At 39.4% G+C, this 21852-nt stretch overlaps 1 protein-coding gene across 3 annotated transcripts in view; it reads right to left on the bottom strand.

The window, feature by feature from the left end:
• The window catches only part of CEP89 (centrosomal protein 89), a 182446-nt gene that overhangs the window by 74573 nt on the left and 86021 nt on the right, over positions 1-21852 (bottom strand). For all 3 annotated transcript variants that reach the window (XM_033942233.1, XM_033942232.1, XM_033942235.1), the window contains exon 9: positions 20274-20324. In XM_033942233.1, the coding sequence (XP_033798124.1) occupies positions 20274-20324 (51 nt within the window). The remainder of the gene's footprint in view (positions 1-20273; positions 20325-21852) is intronic.

Here is a 21852-nt window from a genome sequence, read left to right as displayed (position 1 = left end):
AACAATAGAATTCTGGAGAAATTTAAATGATAGAAATAGAACATAACAAAGCAAGTGGCAAAACAATAAATAAGATTAAAAATAATTCATAAACTGGAAAGAAAAAGGAAAAGAAAACATTGTCTTCAATCCACGGTTTCAGCGTTAGTGATGAAGTGGAGCAAGTAAGTTTAGGAGAAGCGATGACGTTACCAGAAAAAGGGCTTCTTCTCCAAGGAGACTGCCCCAGATGAGGCCCACGGTGACTACAAGATTTCCTCCTCTGTGGAAAAGCCGCCCTGTACTGATTGTCAGTGTGTGCTGGCGCCGCTGGAGCTGGGGCTGACAGGGGACCCATGCCCTGCTGTTGCTGCGTTCATCACAGCGCACAGACTGTGCGACACTGGCAGGAAGCGCTGGAGAAAAGCCGGGCTGATGGACGAAAAGACTCCGGGGCAGACGTTCCCATACTCCGGGCCGGGCAAGCGCCAATCAGGCCCCTGCCGCCGCAGCTCAGCAGGTGACTCCTGGTAAGCTTCAGAGCGATCCTGGTTGTGGCCTGCAGATAGGCAACGGCAGCGGACGATGGCGACGGCGACACCACAATGGCCTTCATGCCGGAGAGCCCGTCAGTCATATGCGACAGCATCCCGCCAGGTCTGTTCAGCCTCGGCTCATCGCTGTGTTCGGGTCTGGGCGACAGGTACCGTGGTTCAGGCGACCGAAGTCCCCCGGCTGCTGCTGTTGCTGCGGAGAACGACCCGCCGCAAAAACCCCAGTCGCTGCAATCTCCAACCTCGATCACAGGAGAAGGACGCCATGACCGTTGGATGCGGGTCAAACCGTCAAGAAAAGACAGGCTCCAAATTTAAAACAACAAGATCAACAAAAATTAGAAAAGAATGTTACAAGAGTATAAATGTAGATAATAAAACCAAATAAAACCAAATTAAATAAAAAGAAACAAAAAAAAATAACACAAACAGAGAAAATGGCGGGAGGCACCACAACAGCAACCTAACCCAGCGCCATCTTGAAAAAAAAAAATAATAATAATAATCTGGGTAGTGATATCAGTGGACCTCTCTGGGGCTACTGAAGCAGCTTTGCCCTCCAAAAAAAATTGTAATTAATCGGGTTCGTAGAAAACATATCTGTTGGATTGGTAATTAATACATTTACAAGGAAAGTGCAGCTGAAAGGTAGCTCCTAAACTTAAAACAGATTGACGTAGCATTAAGAATTTTTTCTGATGAAATTGTGTCCACTTAGAAACATATGGAAAAACAGCTATTTTACTTCCAAAAAATTCAACATTCCCAGCCTTAAAGAATAGACTGAAGCAGGCCATTCAAGTGGGGTTCCCTGAATGAAAAAATCTTAATAATCAATATACAGTCAAACCTCGGTTTGCGAGTAACCCGGTTTGCGAGTGTTTTGCAAGACGAGCAAAACACTCAGCAAACTTTTGACTCGCAAACCGAGTGTTGACTCGATTTGCGAGCACCCCCCCCCCGATAACCGGCATCGCTCCCCCCCCCGCTCGCAAAGGCCCCCCTCACTCCAACCGCCCCCCCCGCCCGAACAACTTTAAACGTAACCCCCCCCCCCACTCCCCGTCTGGCACCAGCACGCAGGCACAGATCGTGCCGGTGCCTAGAAGATCTTCCGGCTTCTGCCTGCCTTGAGCATGCATCTGCGAATGCTCAAAGACTTCTAATTCTCCCTCTTGGGAGGATGAGATGTACAGTGTCTTGGTTTGATGGACACCAGTTCATTTACAAAAGTTGGATAGCTCTAAGTCTTTTTTTATTTTTTTTTTTTTTCATTCTTTATTCATTTTAAAACTTTCATCAAGTGTACAAAAATTTATAATAAATAAAATAAATCTAAGCACTTGTGCATCTTATCATTATATCTTATAATTAAAAATATAACACTCCCCCTCCCACCCTCGAATCCCTCTACTTATTATATTTTCATATAATGGAAACCCACCCCCACCCAACCCTAAATCTTACATAATTAATAGAAAATTATTAGAAAGGGCGTGGCTTGGACGCGAATGATGACGGTTGGGTGAAGAGGAAGCTCCGTAAAAACAAGCTTAATTTTCAGAAAAAACTACAAAAAAAAGATTTCTTACGTTCTTGAAAGTATGATAAATTAAAATTTACCTCCTTAGTTGAGTCGGAGAAACGTTTTAAAAGTGAAAATCAAAAGATAGAAGTGCCGTTTTTACTTCCTAAGAAGCGAGGTGTAAAAGGCTGGAGATCAACAGAGTCTGAAACTGCCGGTGAACTGCCTAACGACAGAGATAAAAGGTTTTTTTTTGGTGAAGTGCCTGATGCCTGATATACTAAAGAGATAAGCTGTTTTGAAATAGCTATCCTCTGCCGGAGATGAAGCGAGGTCTGCAGTAAAATCTACTTGGCAACGGTTTTTTTTTTTTTTTTTTTTAAACTATTTCCTTGCTGCTAACTTCAAAAAAAAAATTGTGAAGGATAAATATCAATATAAATATCAATCTCCACTGCTGTGATTGAAAAGATTCAGATATAGGAGATTGTAGGTTTTTTTTTCAGCGCTTGGGCTGTGAGAAATAGACAAATAAAAGGATTAACGATTTCTCTAACTTGAAGAAAAGTAACATCGAGGCAATTGAGAGACGCTGAAAATACATATACATATACTTCAAAAGACTAAAGTAAAAATATACTGGATGGAATATTGCTCTCCTCGGTAAAAGCTGCGATTGGGCTTATAAGAGGAGAGCCAGAAAAGGAAAAAAAGGGCTACAAATTTTTTTTTTTCAACGCTGAAGCTAAATGTCAACAACGATAAGGCTTGAAAAAGATAAGGCTTGAAGGAGAAGAAAAGAAAGAAAGACTACCAACATTTTTTTTTTTTTTTTTTTTCACTCACAGCAATAGAACTTGAGACAAATAACTTACAGTTGCTTTAAGAGTACTGAAAAAAAAAAGGGGGGCGTGGCTTGGACGGATGGTTGGATAAACGAATAACTCCTTATATGCAAACATATTAAAAAGAATTACTACCAAATATTTAAAAAAAAACAAAACTAAAATATATATTGAAATATGACTTCAACTAAACAAAATAAAGCTGATTTGGGAGCTGGAACATCGGGAAGCAATAAGAGGTCGAAACCAGAGCCAGGTACACCCTCTAAAATCCCATTACCAACAGAAAAAAATCTGGATGTTATGGAAGAACTAAGACAAATAAAAGAAATTGTCTTAGATAGTAACAAAAAACTACAAAAAGCAATGGAAGATGCTGCAATCCTAACTAAAAGAGTGGACATCACAGAAAATAGAATTTCAACATTAGAAGATATTACAGAACAATTAAATACAGATATGAATCACAGCAAAATCATATGGAAAGAAATAACAGAGATAAAAAAAAATCTTGAAGACAGCCGGAATCGTGAAAGACGGAATAATTTAAGAATAATCGGATTACCTGAAGGAGTGGAAAAGAATGATCCGATTGCATTTCTTGAAAAATTTCTACCTAAAATACTACCACTGAAATTTAAAACTGAACTGGAAATTGAAAGAGCTCATAGGATTCCAACACAAAGAAATAACACTCAAACAGGTCCAAGAACTTTAATTTTCAAACTTTTAAGACATCAACAAGCAATTGAAATATGCCAAATAGCCAAGGATATCAAAAATCTTAAATGCCAAGATTCAAAAATATACATTGTCCCAGACTTTGCAAAAGAAACAGCAACAAAAAGAAAACAATTCTTAGACATGAGACCACAACTAAGATCTCTAGGAGCTAGATTTGGTCTCCTTTACCCGGCGATTATGAAGGTTACCATTGCTAACAAAACGCAAAACTTTACGGATCCAAAAAAACTACAGGAATTTATGAATCAACTGGAACAACCTATGACAATCTAAAAAACATTTAATGGGTTCATACTAAAGACTATTGACCAATTTGTGAAAACTTTAACTTATATGATAATATTATATATGAATTTCAATAAAAGAACATCGGTTAAAGATTAGATCGGAACGGAAAGCAATGGAAAAAGAACACACAAGGATCGAATTAAAGACTTAAACAACTTGCAACATTCTCCATGGAAAACAAGAAAATTGAAAAAATACAAAAATTCTAGAATTCTACACAGAATAAATAGAATAAACCTACTGGCAGGAATGAAAATGAATTGAAACACATCTCCGAACTCAAATGATGACGAAGAAAGTTTTTTCAACAAACTTAAAGATGTACTGATTGGTTGAGAAATTTCGAAGGCGGAGTAATGGTGAGAAGGAGAATCATCCTTCAATCACAGAGAAGATTATAAAAAAAAAAAAAAAAAGACGAAGTGATTGGTTTGTTATATTTCCTGTTGAAGGCGGTACTTCAGGTTTAAATTTGCGTTTCAAATACATTAAAATGTGTTTCAAATACGATATATATGAAAAGAATATATCTGAAACGCAAAAATTGCCTGAAAAGTTTTTTAAATATATATATCTCAAATTTCATGTTTCATCTTTATAGATAATTGCTCTTTTATTTATTAAGTTGAATTTTAATACCCACAATTTATTCAACCTGGCAATCCTCTACGGGAGATATAAAGAGAGTTTTTGGCACAGGACTTCACTCTCGTCTGCACAGGCCTCAGGTACTTTAAAATCATAGGTGTCTGGAGAGTATGCTATTAAGACAGAGCTTACAACAATGGGGCAAAGACGGGATAAGGAAATTTAGTTCCTGAAGGAAAGGAACAGATTCGTCTCCATGTCATTCTCTAGTTTGAATTAGAGTCTAGGCTCATGAATAGAACACTGATGGGATTATTAGCTTCTCTTAATTGATAACTCTCTCGTGAATCATAGGAAAATAGTGAGCATAAGAGATGAGGGAATTCCTGTGCTGAAGACTCTTGTTACAGTTATGAGGAAAGAGGCTAAATTCGAATGCTCTTAACATGATAAACTTATTATACCCAGGTATAAAAGCTTTTTAAAGCAAAAATAATTTACCACCTGAAAAGAAATGAATTGTAAATGAATGTTCTCAGATATAAGTAATGTAATATAATCATTCTTATGGATTTAAAGACATACAAATATAGAAAATAATATTTCAATATATAAGAATGAAAAACTTTTTACTTATTCTTATAATTAATAATAAAATAAGAGAAAATATACAGAAATAGAGAAAAGATGGTAGTACTTTAGATAATTATTAATAGCTTGTGGGAGTTATCTAAATCTAACCTCAACCTGCGTATCCAAGTTTTCATAATTAATAAGGGGGGGAAGGGAGGGATAAGAGGGATGGGAGGGAATAAAAGGGAAATATATAAGGTAATCATGGGAGTAAGGGAAAAAAGAGAAATGAAATACTTAAAACATTGGGAAAATATACATAATTTAATACCTGAAAATTTAAAAATAAATATAAATAATAAATAAATTAAAAAAAAAATATAATAAATATAAAAATAACATTTAAAGACATTAAAATTATGTCTTTAAATGTTAACGGTCTAAATCATATGATAAAAAGGAAAAAAGCACTATCATTTTTAAAAAGGCAAGATGCAGATATATGCCTTATACAAGAGACCCACCTCTCACATATAGAATCTAATAAGCTAGAAGGAGGCTGGGTCAAACAGTGTTTTTTCTCACCAGCTATAGGGAAAAAAGCAGGTGTTGCTATTTTAATTAATAAAAAATGCTCTGCTTCATTTAAACTAAAAGCTTCAGATATTCATGGAAGATGGATAATGGTGGAAATGAATATGGGAAATACTACCATGACGTTAATTAATATATACGCCCCTAATTCGAACCAAAATGAATTCTTTAAAACTCTTCAACAACTAATCATACCACTGGCTACTTCAAATCTTATAGTAGCAGGGGACTTCAACGCTGTAATGGATCCTTTATTAGATAAAAACCCAAGTAGAGTTATGAAATCTATGGGACTAGATAATTTGATTCAATCTTGTGATTTAATAGATATATGGAGAATACTTCATTTTGATGGTCGGGAATTTTCTTTCTGTTCTCATGTTCATAATTCCTTTTCAAGAATAGATTATATCTTTATTTCAAATCATCTTGCACATCAAGTGACACAAGCAGCCATTGATCCAATTATTCTATCTGACCATGGTGGAGTGTGGATCAAAATTAAAACTACAGATCAAAATAATAACAGACCAATTTGGAAAATGGATAATACACTGTTGGTTGACCAAAACTTTTGTGAAAATCTTCTAACAAAAATGAAAGAATTTTTTCAAATAAATGATAATGATGATATTAACAGAGAAACTTTATGGGATGCTTTTAAGGCATCAATTAGAGGACAAATAATTTCTTATTCGGCTTTTCTAAAAAAACAAATTAAAAAACAATTTTTAATCTTAGAAAAAGAGATTAAAAATTTAGAATCAAAACTTATAGAAAAATGGGAATATTCTATTCAACAAGAATTATTAAAATTAAAAGGTAAATATAATGAGATCTCATCTAAAATGATTAGGAAAGATTTATTTTCTCAACAAACATTGTACTATGGTAATTCAAACAAATCAGGAAGAATATTGGCAAACTATCTTAAAGCGAAAAAAAGAAAAACAAAATTAATAGCAATAAAAGATGAAAATGGAAATACATATACACAAATTGAACCTATTTTAAAACAATTCTTAAAATTTTATAAATCTCTTTATTCTTCCGAAAATTATCTAAATAAAGAAAAAGATGGTTTTGAATTTTTAAAAATGTTAGAGGGTCCAAAAATTCCTGAACATATAAAACGAAGTTTGGAAGAACCAATATCACTAAAAGAATTAGGAACAGCTTTGAAGTCCCTTAGAGTTGGATCCGCTCCAGGTGGTGATGGATATACAGTGGAATTTTATAAAACATTTCAAAATTTTTTATTACCCTATTTATTAAATCTTTATCAATATCAGCTCAATAAAGGTTGTATTAAAGGCAATATAGCAGAATCTTTGACTATTGTTTTGCCAAAGTCCAATAAAGATCCCACTTTGGTCTCAAACTATAGACCAATATCTTTAATAAATGTAGATGGAAAATTATTAGCAAAAATACTTGCGCTAAGATTAGCTAAAGCTCTCCCCCATATAATAGGTATGCATCAAACAGGATTCGTTGCTCAAAGACATTCATCTCACAATACCAGATTAACATTCCATATGTTATATTTAACAAAGAAAATGAATGAACCTACTTTTGCAATTTCATTAGACGCAGAAAAGGCCTTTGATAGAGTAGAATGGCCTTTTATGTATCAAGCAATGGAATGGTTTGGTATAGGTCCTGGATTTATACAAATGATACAAACAATGTATAGCTCCCCTTCTGCTAGATTATATATTAATAATACGTTTTCAGAAAAATTTAATCTACAGAGAGGAGTTAGACAAGGATGTCCCTTATCCCCTTTGCTGTTTGATATTGTTTTAGAACCCTTAATATTAGCCATCCAACAAGCTAAGGAGATACAGGGTATACCTCATTCAGATAGAGAATATAAGATATCTGCTTATGCAGATGATTTATTACTATATCTAAAGAATCCAGAATCCACCATTCCACATCTACTTGAATTGATAGAGAAATTTGGAAATTTTTCAGGATATAAAATTAATTGGAATAAATCAGAGATTCTTCCACTAAATATATATTGTACAAAAGGATTATTTAATACATTCCCTTTTGTTTGGAAGGAAGAATATATTAAATATCTTGGAATTTTGATAACAAAAACAGTAGATGAAACAATGAAAATTAATGAAAAATGCTTATTACAAAAAATAATAGAAATGTGTGAGCAATGGAATCCTTTGCATTTATCCTGGTGGGGAAGAGTACAAACTGTAAAAATGATGATTTTACCGGTAGTATGTTACCAAATGGGGATGATACCAGTTTTTTTTCAAGATTCGTTTTATACAAAAATAAATAGGACTTTGACAAAATTTATATGGCTTAATAAAAAACCAAGAATTGCTCTAGCGTCGTTACAAAGACCAATTAAGGAGGGAGGGGTAAATTTTCCCAACTTTTATAGGTATCATCAAGCCTATATCTTACGTCATGGTATGTATTGGATCCTCCCAGAACCCACAGATAATATTCCAGACTGGTTTTGGCTAGAATGGAGGCTTATGTTTCCATTACGTCTTAATCATGTAATTAGTATCAAAATGCCAAGGTTATACAAAGATCATAAAATATTAATGGATACCTGTAAAACTCTAAAATACATAAGTAATCTTACTCAAATTCCAATTAGTAAATCAACCAACCAAACTATATGGCTAAACCCCAAGATCAAAATTGGCGGTTTTAAAGTCATCTGGAAACATTGGATGATAGCAGGCATTCGCACTTTGGATGATGTAATTAAAAATGATAAATTGCTGGAGTTTTCACAATTGCAACAAAAATTTGGTCTCAATAAAACACAATATTTTAAATGGTTGCAATTGAAGCAATCTATTCAGAAAGGGTTCCCTGAATGGAAAGATCTCGCTAAATATCACAGTTTGGAATTCTTATGTTTCCAGATGGACTCAATAAGTCACAAAGCCGCACAGTGGTATAAATTAATATCCGGATATATAAATAAAAAACCAAAAAATGGTCTTAGAGACATTTGGAGCATTGAGATAAAACACCAAATTAGTGCATCTCAATGGCCACGACTTTGGTCTTGGAGGCTAAAATGTACGGTGTCAGCATCTATGAGACAAACTTGGTTTTTTCTTCTTCATAGAGCTTTTTGGACCCCTACTCGTTTACAAAAAATAGACAGTTCAAGATCTAATAGATGCTGGCACTGTCATATTGAAATTGGGACATTAGATCATCTTTTATTCTTTTGTCCATTTATCCTATCATTCTGGAAATCAATTTGGCCCCAAATTAACAGAATGTTAGAAAATCCGGTAGCCTTGACATATGATACTATATTATTTGGAACAACCATGAGAGCAAAAAGCCAAATTTCATCCAGTAATAACAAACTTTTATTTATTTTAACTGGAATTGCAATACAACAAATTACATCCAATTGGAAACAACATGATAGATTGAATTATATGTTCTGGTGGAATTCGGTATGCCACATATACAAAATGGAACTCGCTATTGCAACACACAAAGGATACATGAATAAATTTAAAAAAATATGGGGACCATTAACCGATTTTTGTAAAGAAGGATAATTTTTCCTATAAATAAAACTTGGAAATATCTGAAGACCGTTAACATAATTTCTCTAATGAACTTTTCCCATGATAAGATAATTGTAAAGAGGGGAATGGGGTGGGCTTTCAATTTTGAGTATTACATACTAAATTAATATTTAAAGAATGTACAATAAAATTGATTTATGTATTATTGGTTGGGAAGGAGGGTGGGACAGGGGATTATTATAGTAATGTTAAATTTGATATTAATATATGAGTTAGTCAAGTGTGTATTTAAGTTTCTATTGAGTTTATTTGTAACACTTGTTGTAACACAAAAAAATGAATAAAGATTTAAAACATCAGAAAATTATTAGAAAAATGGCATCAATCATGACAAAAGGACGTTAATGGCTCTCAAATTTTAATAAAATTTTTATAATTTCCATTCTGTACCGCTATTGATCTTTCCATTCTATATATAGATGGATAGCTCTAAGTCTAATAGATGTCGGCACTGTCATCTCGAAGCAGGGTCTATAGATCATTTATTATTCTATTGTCCATTTATTTTGGCTTTTTGGAAATCAATATGGGGCCAAATAAATTGTTTATTAGAAAACCCGGTGGCATTATCGTATGATACTGTATTATTTGGCATGTCAATGAGGGCTAAGAGCCAAATATCATCTAAGAATAACAGGCTTCTACTTATTATGACAGGGGTTGCCATACAACAAATTAGGAGTAATTGGAAAAATTGGAAGAGACTAAATTATAGTTTCTGGTGGAATTTTGTGTCACATATATAAAATGGAAAGAGTAATAGCCACACAGAAAGGGAATTAAAAAAATTCCAGGAGATTTGGTAGCCATTAACAAAATATTGTAATGACTGAATATTATTTTACCCTTTATAAATGCACATCCAGAGGGGGGGAGGGGGTGGCTTGGTTTGATAATTAATTAAGGTATATAGGAATGGGGTTTATGATAGACATTCTCGATGTTGAAGATTCTGATGGATTAGGGGGGAGGGGGGATACATTCTGATATGGATTTTAATAGAATATTAAGTGTGGTATTTGAGTATAAAATGTTGTATATGCTATTACACTTATTGTAAGTTTTTAAAATGAATAAAGAATTAGAAAAAAAAAAAGAATAGATGAAGTATTGCCTTTTTGTCTTGTAAAAAGACAAAGGTCACAAACAATGTAGCCCTCACTGAAATTTCACTCCGAGAAGATTCCAGAATGTCTGTAATATTTGAATCCACTACAATGTTCCCCCAGTTGTTCGAGGTCGGCGTTTTGCGGTCCCGGTCATTCGTGGTATTTTTGGACCGCGAACTGCCGACAAGGAGAGGGCAGCGGGAGAGGCAGGAGAGAGCAGCCAGAGCTGTGCGAGTGCAGGAGATCACTCGTGGTTCGCTCCAACCGCCTCTTTCTGCATGAAGTCGGGCCTTATCCAATCAGGAGCTGCTTTGACATGCCCGACTTTGTGCAGGAAGAGGTGGTCGGAGTGAACTGCGAGTGATTTCCTGCACTCGCACAGCTCCGGCTGCTCTCCTGCTGCCCTTTTCAGGCTTTCCCATGAAAAACCGTATTCGCGGTTTTTCGAGATTCGCGGGGGTTCCTGGAACGGAAACCCCGCGAATCTCGGGGAAGCACTGTAATTGGTTCTTCAAATCCTGATTAGATTCTTTAAGAACATTTAGATAGTATCATTTCTATAGTGGGGACATAGTTGTCTCTGGATATTTTAGAACTGAAGTTAAGAACAGTTGAAAAAGTTCTTTAGGTGATTGTAACCTGGAGACCGGAAAATTAATCAGTCTAAGATTTAAGTTCCTATTTGCATTTTCCAGGTTCTCAATCTTCCTAATGAACAAACTTTTATCCTTAGATTGCTGATTAGAAGAATTTTTTAATTCAGAGACCTGCTTCTCAACTTTGTCCATTCTTATATCTTGATTCTTCTAAATTTTTTATTTGGACAGAAGAAACTTGTGAAGTTGAAATAAATTGAGAGCATACCTTATGCAGGCTTTCAATAGCCTCCCAGATTGCCTCCATATCAATCACAGTTGGTTTATTCAGCGGGCTGAGGAGAGTAGGAAGATTCTGAGTAGAAGAAACATCAATTTGATTAGAAGTAAATCCTTCAGCTCTCAAAACTCACTGAACTTCAGGTCCCCCAAACGCTGGTGATAGCTGTAACTCCAGCAAGACTGGAACTGCCTCCAGGGTCAGGGGTGAGCTGAGCTGAACTGCACTGACTGAGTATTCATTTCTGCCACTTCCTATAGTGCAATCAGCATCCCAGATAACCTCCTGGAGTGAGGAGGAACTCCCGGACCAGCAGGGCTCAGCAAAACATCGCTGTCCATGATCGAGGTCGACCCCCCAACATCCGCAGAGACGCCCTGAACAACCAACACAGTGAAAGATGTTATGGCTGTTTGGCGCATTATCGATGTGGCAGAGGAGGCAGGAAGATCTCCCCTCTGTTTTCCTCTATGCTTCGGCATTATAAGAAGAACACTGAAAAAGGCAAGTAAAGTATAATCTGCTGATGTAGCAGGAGCCTCCCACTAAGCGACTTGCTTCGTCACCATCTTGTTCCAAGCTTATTTCTATCTCTAACAGAATATTGTACTGTACTTTAGTACCAAGCATATTTTTGATGTTTCTTTCTTATAAGCATTGCATCTCTGTTATATTAAGCCTATTTCTGCACAATATATTCTTCATGCAACCACTCTTGTCTGTCAGTCTCATTAATTTCACTTCCTGCAGGAACTGAATCCAGGACCTATAGTGTGATGTAGGGGTGCAACCTTACAGAAGTGCCCCTACCACATGCATGCCAGTGCCTTCCCGCCCGTCGGCTCTTGGGACCATCAGGGAACACTTGATACAAGTAAATATAGTTGCTTTCTCTGAGGACCATCAGGCATTATATTCTCAAATTTGGGACTCCCAAGTTGCCAGGATCATGGCAACTGGAGAAGGATAATGGATATATAAACATGAGCCTGGTGAAACTCAAAAGAGTTGGAGGGAAAGTTGGAATTCAGGAAATAAAATCTAATCAAATCAGTACTCTTATATCCACTATTTTCAATTCATATTCAGAGCAAAATTACAACAAGACCTACTCTACATTAAGGGGAGCACATATACTTAAAAATTATTGCACAAAGAGATAAAATATAAGTATGTCTTTAAAACTTTACTTTAAATAATATACAAATGCTGCTGCTTTTAATATACTCCCAAGACAACAAAATCCCACAGAAAAAATGTAACTTCACAAAAAAACACTGAACAAAATGACAGGGTGGTATCTGTGCCAGTCTGGAGGAATTAAAAAAAAAAAAAAAGAAAATTAGCAGGTAAGAACCTAATTTCTCCTTCATTGTCCCTCCAAACTGGCACAGAATGGAAGGGATGTACCAACGCAGTACCCATCATGGGTGGGACATCTGAAGGTTCGCCACTAGAACACGCTCACTGAACACTGTGTTCTGATGCGCCTGAATGTCTACTTGGCCATGGTGAACAAAGGAATGGAGAGAAGACCAAATTACAGCTTTAGAAATATCCATTGAAGGCACAAGCGAACTCTCAGCCCAAGAGGCCACCTGACCCCAAGTGGAATGAGCTTTAAGAAAATCCAGAACAGGATTCTTTTTGAAGATATGCTGAAGCAATAGCCTCTTTGATCCAACGCGCAATGGTAAGCTTAGAAACATCATCCCCCTTACGAGGGCCCACGAAAAGAACAAAAAGACCTGACTGACGGAACTTCTGGGTCCACTGAACATAAATGCGAAGGACCCTATGGACATCCAATTTGCACAATTGTCTCTGCTCCAAAGAACCCTCTCGACTACCCAAGACCGGAAGGACCACAGACTGGTTGACATGAAAAGGTGAAACCACCTTCGGAAGAAAGGAGGGAGCCAGCCACAGCATGGCCAGTTCCTTAGAAAACTCCAGGAATGGCGGCCTACAATTCAGAAACACGTCTCGCGGAAGTAATGGCCACCAGGAAGACTACCTTAAGAGTAAGGTCCTTCAACGTGCAGGAACCAAGAGGCTCAAAAAGCGGATGGACAAGCATGGAAAGAACCAGAGTTAGATCCCAAGTCTGTACTGATGAATGAACCGAAGGGCGGAGCAATTTCACCACCCACAAGAAACGAATTGCATCTGTAGAAGAGGCCAAATGCCAACCATGCAACAGACCGTGAAAGGAAGACAAAGTCACAATCTGTACCCTAAGAGAGGACCAGGCAAGGCTGCACTCCAGGCCATCCTGCAGAAACTCCAAGATGTGAGGCAAAGAAACCCAAAGGGGAACCATGACATGCGCTGAACACCACTCCTTAAAAAGATGCCAAACACGCACATAATAAGCCCGAGAGGTAGAAAGTCTCTGAGAAACCAAGTGTGAAGATTACCTTATTCAAATAACCTTTCTTACTTAGGCATTCCCTTTCAAGAGCCAAGCTGCAAGACAAAAGGGACCCAGATTGAACATTAGAATGGGACGCTGAGTCAGAAAATCAGGCAAGAGGGGCAGCGGGAGAGGATCTGCCACGAGCAGACGAACCAGATCTGCATGCCACAGGCCCTTGGGTTAGTCTGGAGCCATGAGAATCATGTGGCCTGCATGCCAGGCAATCTGAAGAACTCTGCCCACTAGAAGCCAAGGCGGAAATATGTATAGCAAGCCATTCGTCAGCCAAGCCTGCACCAGAGCATCCAGCCCCTCGGCTTGGAAATCTCTCCGCCGACTGAAGAACCTCGGCACTTTGGTGTAGACACTCATTGCCATGAGGTCCATGATTGCCATGAAGTCCATGATCGTCCGGCCCCATGACTGAACCATCAACTGGAAAGCTTTTTGTCCAAGACACCATTCGCCACGATTAAGCGCTTGACGACTGAGGAAGTCCACCAGGGCATTATTCACTTTGGCTATGTGGAAAGCTGAGATGTCCAGAAGATGAGCCTCCACCCACTCCATGAGGACAGGGGCCTCCTGCGCTACCAGATGACTCTTGGTGCCCCCCCTGCCGATTGACGTAAGCCACTGCTGTGGCACTGTCTGAGAGAACTCAAACTGACTTGCCCTTCAGCAATTCTACCAATGCTAGCTGAATGTCTCTGAACTCCTAAGCATTGATTGACCAGGATGCCTCCACCAGCGACCAGCTACCCTGAGCCAAGCGACCGAGACATTGATCCCCCCAACCAAGGAGATTGGTGTCCATGAAAAGCACTGTCCACTGGGGCTGGTCAAGACCCACTCTCTGAATCAGATTGCAAGTCTCTAGCCACCAGCGTAGGCTGCGATGAACTAAGCCCTGAAGAGGTACGGGAGAATCCAAATTGTGAAACTGGGGCGACAATCTCCGAAGAAGCACATACTGAAGAGGATGCATGTGAGCCCGAGCCCACCTGACCACTTCCAGGAAGGCTGTCTTCGACCCCAAGACCTGCAGAAAATTCTGCGTCCACGGTCATCAACAATCCATCATGGAGTAAATCTGTGCCTTTAATTTGCACACCCAGGCATACTCTCCCAAATCTGGTGTTGAAGAGAACACTGATACTCCAAGCACCGAGATGGATTCAACCTGTTTTTGGATAGGTTGATCACCCAGCCCAGCGACTGCAGAAACTCCACAACCTGAGTAATAATAAACTGGGAGTTCTCCTGAAACGACTTTACTTGAATCAACCAGTCGTCCAGATAATAATAATAATAACTTTATTTTTCTATACCACCATAGTCATAAGGGTGAACCAGAATGCCCTCCTTGCGCAAGGCTGCTGCCAAAGCCCCCAGGTCCAGATAGGGGTGAACCAGAATGCCCTCCTTGCGCAAGGTCGCTACCAAAGCCCCTAGGTCCAGATAGGGGTGAACCAGAATGCCCTCCTTGCGCAAGGTCGCTACCAAAGCCCCTAGGTAAGTAAATCACTGAATACCTCTACACGGATGGGAAAAGCGGGAAATGTCTGGAAAGCAGAATATACTAATGCTCGAAGTATGAGAAACAAAATTTAGAAGCTGTGATGGAAGAAGATGAGTTGGATATAGTGGAGATCACGAAGATATGGTTCACGGAGAACCATGACTGGGATTGTAGTTATACTGGGCTATAATCTGTTCAAGAAAGACAGGGTAGGAAGAAAAAGAGGGGGGAGTTGCGTCATATGTTAAAGATCATATTAAAGCCAAACAATTGCAGGATCTGCAGGGCAAGGAAGAGGCACTGTGGGTCAATTTGGAAAGAAGGCATGGTGAATATATTTACATTGGTGTGATATACAGGCCTCCTTCCCAGACGGAAGAAGTGGGCAGAGATTTAATAGTAGACATTCAGAATATATCTAAAAAAGGGGAAGTTTTACTAATAGGTGCTTTTAACATGCCTGATGTTGATTGGAGTATCACTGTTGCGGGGTCTTCTAGAAATAGGGAGATCCTGGATTCTCTACAAGGAGAATCTAATCTTTCATTTGTGTGTCGCACATACCTATTCAGGCTCTAAGTGACTTACAGAGGGGGTTAGAAGGGGGATCAGGGGGGAACTTAAAAGGAGGGCCTTAAGAGAGAGGTAGGGGAGAAGGGAGCGAGAAAAACTCAGTTATCGGAATGAGTAATCCGCTTCGTCCAGGCTAAGAAGAGTTAGGTTCTTTTCTGGTAGAGATGTGTTGGCTGTTCCAGCGGTTGGTAATGGAACCCAAGCGAGAAGGGGTCATACTGGACTTAGTGCTTACAAACGGGGAAAGTGTTTCTGATGTTATAGTGGGTGGTCATCTGGCATCCAGTGATCACTGCATGGTATGGTTTAATATTAAGATGGGTATACAGAGGGCTCATTCAAAAGCAAAGATTCTAGACTTAAAAAAATAACAACTTTGTTCGGATGGGTGATTATGTCAAGGAATTGTTGTCTGGATGGGAACATCCGGAAGGAGTGGAAATGCAGTGTGCATAAATGAAAGGAGTAATTTTAAGAGCGACAAACCTTTTTGTGGAGGCAAATAAATAAAAGTAAGAGGAAAAGAAGGCTGCTTTGGTTCTTAAAAATAGTAGCTGAGAAGGTAAGGATAAGAGGTTAGCTTTCATAAACTACAAAAGATCACAGAAAGACAGGCAAAAATATCTGGAAAAGTTAAGAGAGGCTGATTCTATAGTCAGGAAAGCAAAGTTGTAAATGAAAGAAAAAAATAGCCGAAATAGTAAAACAGGGAGACAAGACATTTTTTAGATAAATTAGTGATAGGAAGAAGTGCAAAGGTGGCATTGTGAGACTCAAAGGTGACGGGGAGAAATATGTAGAAAGAAAAGCCTGAATTGCTTAACAAATATTTCTGTTGTGTTCACAGCTGAAGCACCGGAAGCGGAACCACAGAAGACACATATGAATAGGGATGGAGGAGTGGTAGACCCTGATTGATTTTCAGAGGGTTGTGTTCATGAGGAGCTTGTCAAAATAAAAGTAGACAAAGTGATGGGGCCAGATGGTGTACATCCAAGGGTGCTGAAGGAACTTAGGGAAGTTCTGGTCACTCCGCTGCCTGACCTTTTCAATGAGTCTCTAGAGTTGGGAGTGGTACCAGAGAACTGGAGAAGGGCGGATGTGGTCCCTCTCGACAAAAGTGGAAGTAGGGAATTACAGGCCGGTAAGTCTGACTTCTGTGGTAAGCAAATTAATGGAAACGCTTTTTAAAGAGAGAATGGTCAAGTTTCTGGAATCCTGTGGATTACAGGACCAAAGGCAATATGGATTCACTAGAGGTAGGTCTTATCAGACAAAATCTGATCAATTTCTTTGACTGGGTGACCAGAAAATTGGATAGAGAAAGTGCGCTAGATGTGGTGTATTTAGATTTTAGCAAAGCCTTTGACAGTGTTCCACACAGACGTCTAATAAATAAACAGAGTGTCCTCGGGATGGTTAAGAACTGGTTGAGTGGAAGGCTACAGAGAGTAGTGATCAATGGAGATCGCTCTGAGGAAAGGGATGTTACCAGTGGTGTGCCTCAAGATTCTGTTCTTGGGCCTATTCTTTTTAACATTTTTATAAACGATATTGCTGAAAGGTTGTTGGGAAAGATTTGCCTCTTTGTGGATGATACCAAAATCTGCAAAAGAGTAGACACCCAGGATGGTGTGAATAACATGAAGAAAGACCTGGCGAAGCTTGATGAATGGTCTGAAATTTGACAGCTAAAATTTAATGCTAAGAAATGCAAGGTATTGCAAAAACCAGAGGCAATGGTACAGTTTAGGGGGGTGAAGATTTAAGTGCACGACAGAAGAGTGGGACTTGGGTGTGATTGCATGTGATGATCTTAAGGTGGCGAAACATGCTGAAAAGGTGACGGCAAAAGCTAGAAAGATGCTAGGGTGAATAGCAAAAAGGAGGTATTGATGCCCCTGTATTACACTCTGGTGAGACCTCATTTAGAATATTGTGTACAATTCTGGAGGCTGCACCTTCAAAATTCCTACCTGACGTTCCAAACAGACCCCCCCGCTTCCAGGAGAAAACACGTTTTCAATTACACTTTGGTCGGAACTTCCAACTAGAAAGTGCCAGAAGAGGGTCAAACTCTCACCAAAGTACTGGAATCAACTTCCTCCTAACATCAAATCCCTTGATGGACTTTTGAGCTTTAGAAAAGCAATAAAAACCTACCTCTTCACCTGACTCCTCAGGACAAGCTAGTATTCAGATTTACTCCTAAACCACTGTACTTTTAATAGATGTTGAACTGATTCTCTCCCTGTGCATGCTTCAGGTTTCATGCGTCTCCCTATGCATGCTTCATGCTCCAAGTACCTGCTAATCCAGAACAATTGAACTAGACACATCTCACTGCACCCATATTGCCTTAGTCTTCTGTGCCTTGTTGTTAATTGTTTGCTGTTATATATGTTACCATGTAACCCGTTCTAAGCTCCTTGGGGAGGATGGGGGTATAAATAAATAAATAAATATATATATATATATATATTTATCCTATATAATAAAAGGCTAACTCGCGCATGCGCACTCCTATTTGCGTGTTCCGTGCGCTGTAGGTCTGTGGCTGCAGGAGTGCGCATGCGCGAGTCCCCAGTCTTACTTCTCTCTGACTACGGACCCACAAAGCCACCGCCGCGGCTCCTCTCTCATCTTCCGACGCAACTGCAGCGCATGAGAGGAGCCGCGGGGGCGCCTTTGAAAACGGCTCCCTTGCGGCACTTTACAGAGAGTCTGACTACGGACCCACAAAGGCACCGCCGCGGCTCCTCTCTCATCTTCCGACGCAACTGCAGCGCATGAGAGGAGCCGCGGGGGTGCCTTTTAAAACGGCTCCCTTCTCTGAGTGCCCAGCCCCTCCTCCTTTTTTTGCGATCCATCGAGCGGCTCCCCAGCCTTCTTCCACCACCTACCGAGCCAGGCCCCGCCTCCCCGGTTCCACCCGACACGGCGCCGCCAGACCCGGACAGCTTCAAATAGGAGGAAATAACATTAGGGCCCGACACTCACAGACTCGCGAGCAGGGTTGCCATGGAAACCCAGCCGCCATAACAACACAGCAAGACCGGTCCTGGAAGAGAAAGGGAAAGCGAGGCAGAAAATGGGTGAGAACAGAAGAGCAAAACAGTGAGAGGGGGCAAAAGGGGAAGGGGAGGAAGAGTGGGAGAAACCCCGGCCAAAACCAAAAATAAAAACAACCACTGCCACAGAGAGGGAAAGGGATACTTCCATTTGGGCCAGGGAAGGGTGGGGCTTCTCGGTGGATTAATAGGCTCCAGGGACATGGGAGAAAAGGGGGCTGGAAGCTGAAAGGAAAAAGATGGGAGAAGAGGGCTGGGGGGGGGCTAAAAAATGAGTTTGGAGCTGGGGCTGAAAATAGGGGACATGTGAAGGAAGGAGGCTTTAACAGGCTTAAACACTAGAGGGGATCAGGAGTGACATGCACAGCAGGGGCTTAGAGGGCAAGAGAGCTGCAGTTGGAGAGACTGAGGAAGGGAATGTTCAGATAAAGAACAGAGACTGAAGAAGGAATAAAATAAAATAAAAAAAGAGACACCTACAGGGAAACACAGGATCAGGAGCATACAAAGAAAACAGAAGTTTGAAGGAATCAGGAACATATACAAAAAGGAGAGCAGAGACCCTTGCAAGAAGAGAAAAAGAGCAAAGAGACTGGGGATGAGAAAGAGAGCAGAGATGCTTGCAGGGAGAAAAAGCTAAGCAGTAATGTTACAGCTTGAGAGTGCAGACTGAGGAAGAAAGCAGAGACAGCGCTACACAGGGAAATGGAGGGAGGAAAGAGACAGAAAGAAAAAGACAGACAGACATATATTCTAGCACCCGTTAATGTAACGGGCTTAACAACTAGTATATATATATATATATATATATATATATATATGACCGTCATAAGATATTATTTTCATGTGGTATATATTAGTTGTATATGAATTTGGGAGGGGGATGGGGTTGAATCTTCTTGGAGTATGATATTGAAGATTTTTCAAGTGATGTTGTATTATAATTGTTTGATATTTACTGTACACTTGATGTAAGTTATAAAATGAATAAAGAATTTAAAAAAAAAATTTATGTTACCAATGTGCCTTGTTTGCTAACTGTTATGTATGTTACCATGTAACCCGTTCTAAGCTCCTTAGGGAGGATGGGGTATAAATCGAATTAAATAAATAATGGTTTTGATCCACCTATTTCCTTTTTTTACTCATATCTAAATTGTAATTGATTCTAATTAGCACCAATAATTGTTTGCTAAAATACCAATTATCAGTGCAATTTGGGAAGAATGAAGGGTAAAATATTTATGTGAATTTTTTCTCTTCCTAAGTTGGAGGAAATTAAATCTAGGATAAAATTAAAAAATGTGTTAAACTGATTTGTAAGCTTTTTATGTACCTTTACCCTTTATTTTTCTCATAAATCTGACTCTCTTGTGCTTAAACCACTTATGAATATATACTTACTTACCAACCATGGTGGAGGTGGGCCTCTTGTTGGTAAGCCTCCAAGTTGTGCATTCTGAAATATACATACAATGAAAAAGTTGGACAAAAATGTCAAAGATCTGAACCATTACAAATGAGAACCCCCCCCAAACCCCCCCCCCCCCCACAAATAATTAATCCTCTCCTTCAACTGTAACCTTCCCTTTCCGATATCTTTGTTTTGCTACTATTTTTCACACTTCCCTCTTGTTCAGATTCAGTTTCATATACATAGTAACAGAGACTAATGAAAAAAGATAAAGATCACGTGGCCCATCCAGTTTTCCCAAACATGCCATCCAGTATCCCCTTCTCTCCCTTAGAGATCCAGTGTTATTTGTCCCAAGCTGCCATCTCCACCACCTCTACCGGGAGTCCATGCCAAGCATTCAATACCCTTTCAATGAAAAAGCATACTATCTACAACAGTGTTTCTCAACATGCGGTATACGACATGCAGAAAATTCTAAGATATGTTAGTAATTTAACATGTATTCCAATCTATAAATCGACAAATCAAACTATTTGGTTAAACTCCAAGATTCATATTGGCAGATTTAAGGTCATCTGGAAGCATTGGATGATGGCAGGTATACGAATTTTGGGTTATGTTATTTCAAATGGTAAGCTGCTTGGCTTTTCACAGTTGCAACATAAATATGGTCTTAATAAATCATAAAGCTTTAGATGGTTGCAACTGAAACAGGCTATTCAGGAGGGGTTTCCCTGAATGGAAAAATCTCAATAATCAATATAGTCTGGAGTTCTTATGCTTTCAGGTGGACTTCTTGGGTCACTAAAGCACAGTTACTTACCGTAACAGGTGTTATCCAGGGACAGCAGGCAGATATTCTTGACTGATGGGTGACGGCACCGACGGAGCCCCGGTACGGACAATTTTAGAGTGATTGCACTCTAAGAACTTGGAAAGTTCTAGCAGGCCGCACCGCGCACGCGCGAGTGCCTTCCCGCCCGACGGAGGCGCGCGGTCCCCAGTTAGGATAAGCCAGCTAAAAAGCCAACCCGGGGAGGTGGGTGGGACGCAAGAATATCTGCCTGCTGTCCCTGGATAACACCTGTTACGGTAAGTAACTGTGCTTTATCCCAGGACAAGCAGGCAGCATATTCTTGACTGATGGGTGACCTCCAAGCTAACAAAAAGAGGGATGGTGGGAAGGTTGGCCATTAGGAAAACAAATTTTGCAAAACAGATTGGCCGAAGTGACCATCCCGTCTGGAGAATGCGTCCAGACAATAGTGAGATGTAAAAGTATGAACTGAGGACCAAGTAGCAGCCTTGCAGATTTCCTCAATAGGTGTGGAACGGAGGAAAGCCACAGATGCTGCCATGGCTCGAACTCTATGGGCTGTGACAGAACCTTCCAGTGTCAGTCCGGTCTGAGCATAACAGAAAGAAATGCACGCTGCGAGTCAATTGGACAGCGTACGTTTAGAAACAGGATGTCCCAATTTATCCGGATCAAAGGATAGAAAGAGTTGAGGGAATGATCTGTGGGGCTTAGTACGGTCTAAATAGTAAGCTAAAGCCCGCTTACAGTCCA

Source organism: Geotrypetes seraphini, chromosome 4 (assembly GCF_902459505.1).
Source record: "Geotrypetes seraphini chromosome 4, aGeoSer1.1, whole genome shotgun sequence".
Classification (NCBI taxonomy): Eukaryota; Metazoa; Chordata; class Amphibia; order Gymnophiona; family Dermophiidae; genus Geotrypetes; species Geotrypetes seraphini.
Note: the sequence above shows the minus strand (reverse complement) of the source record. Positions and strands in the feature narration are given on the sequence as shown.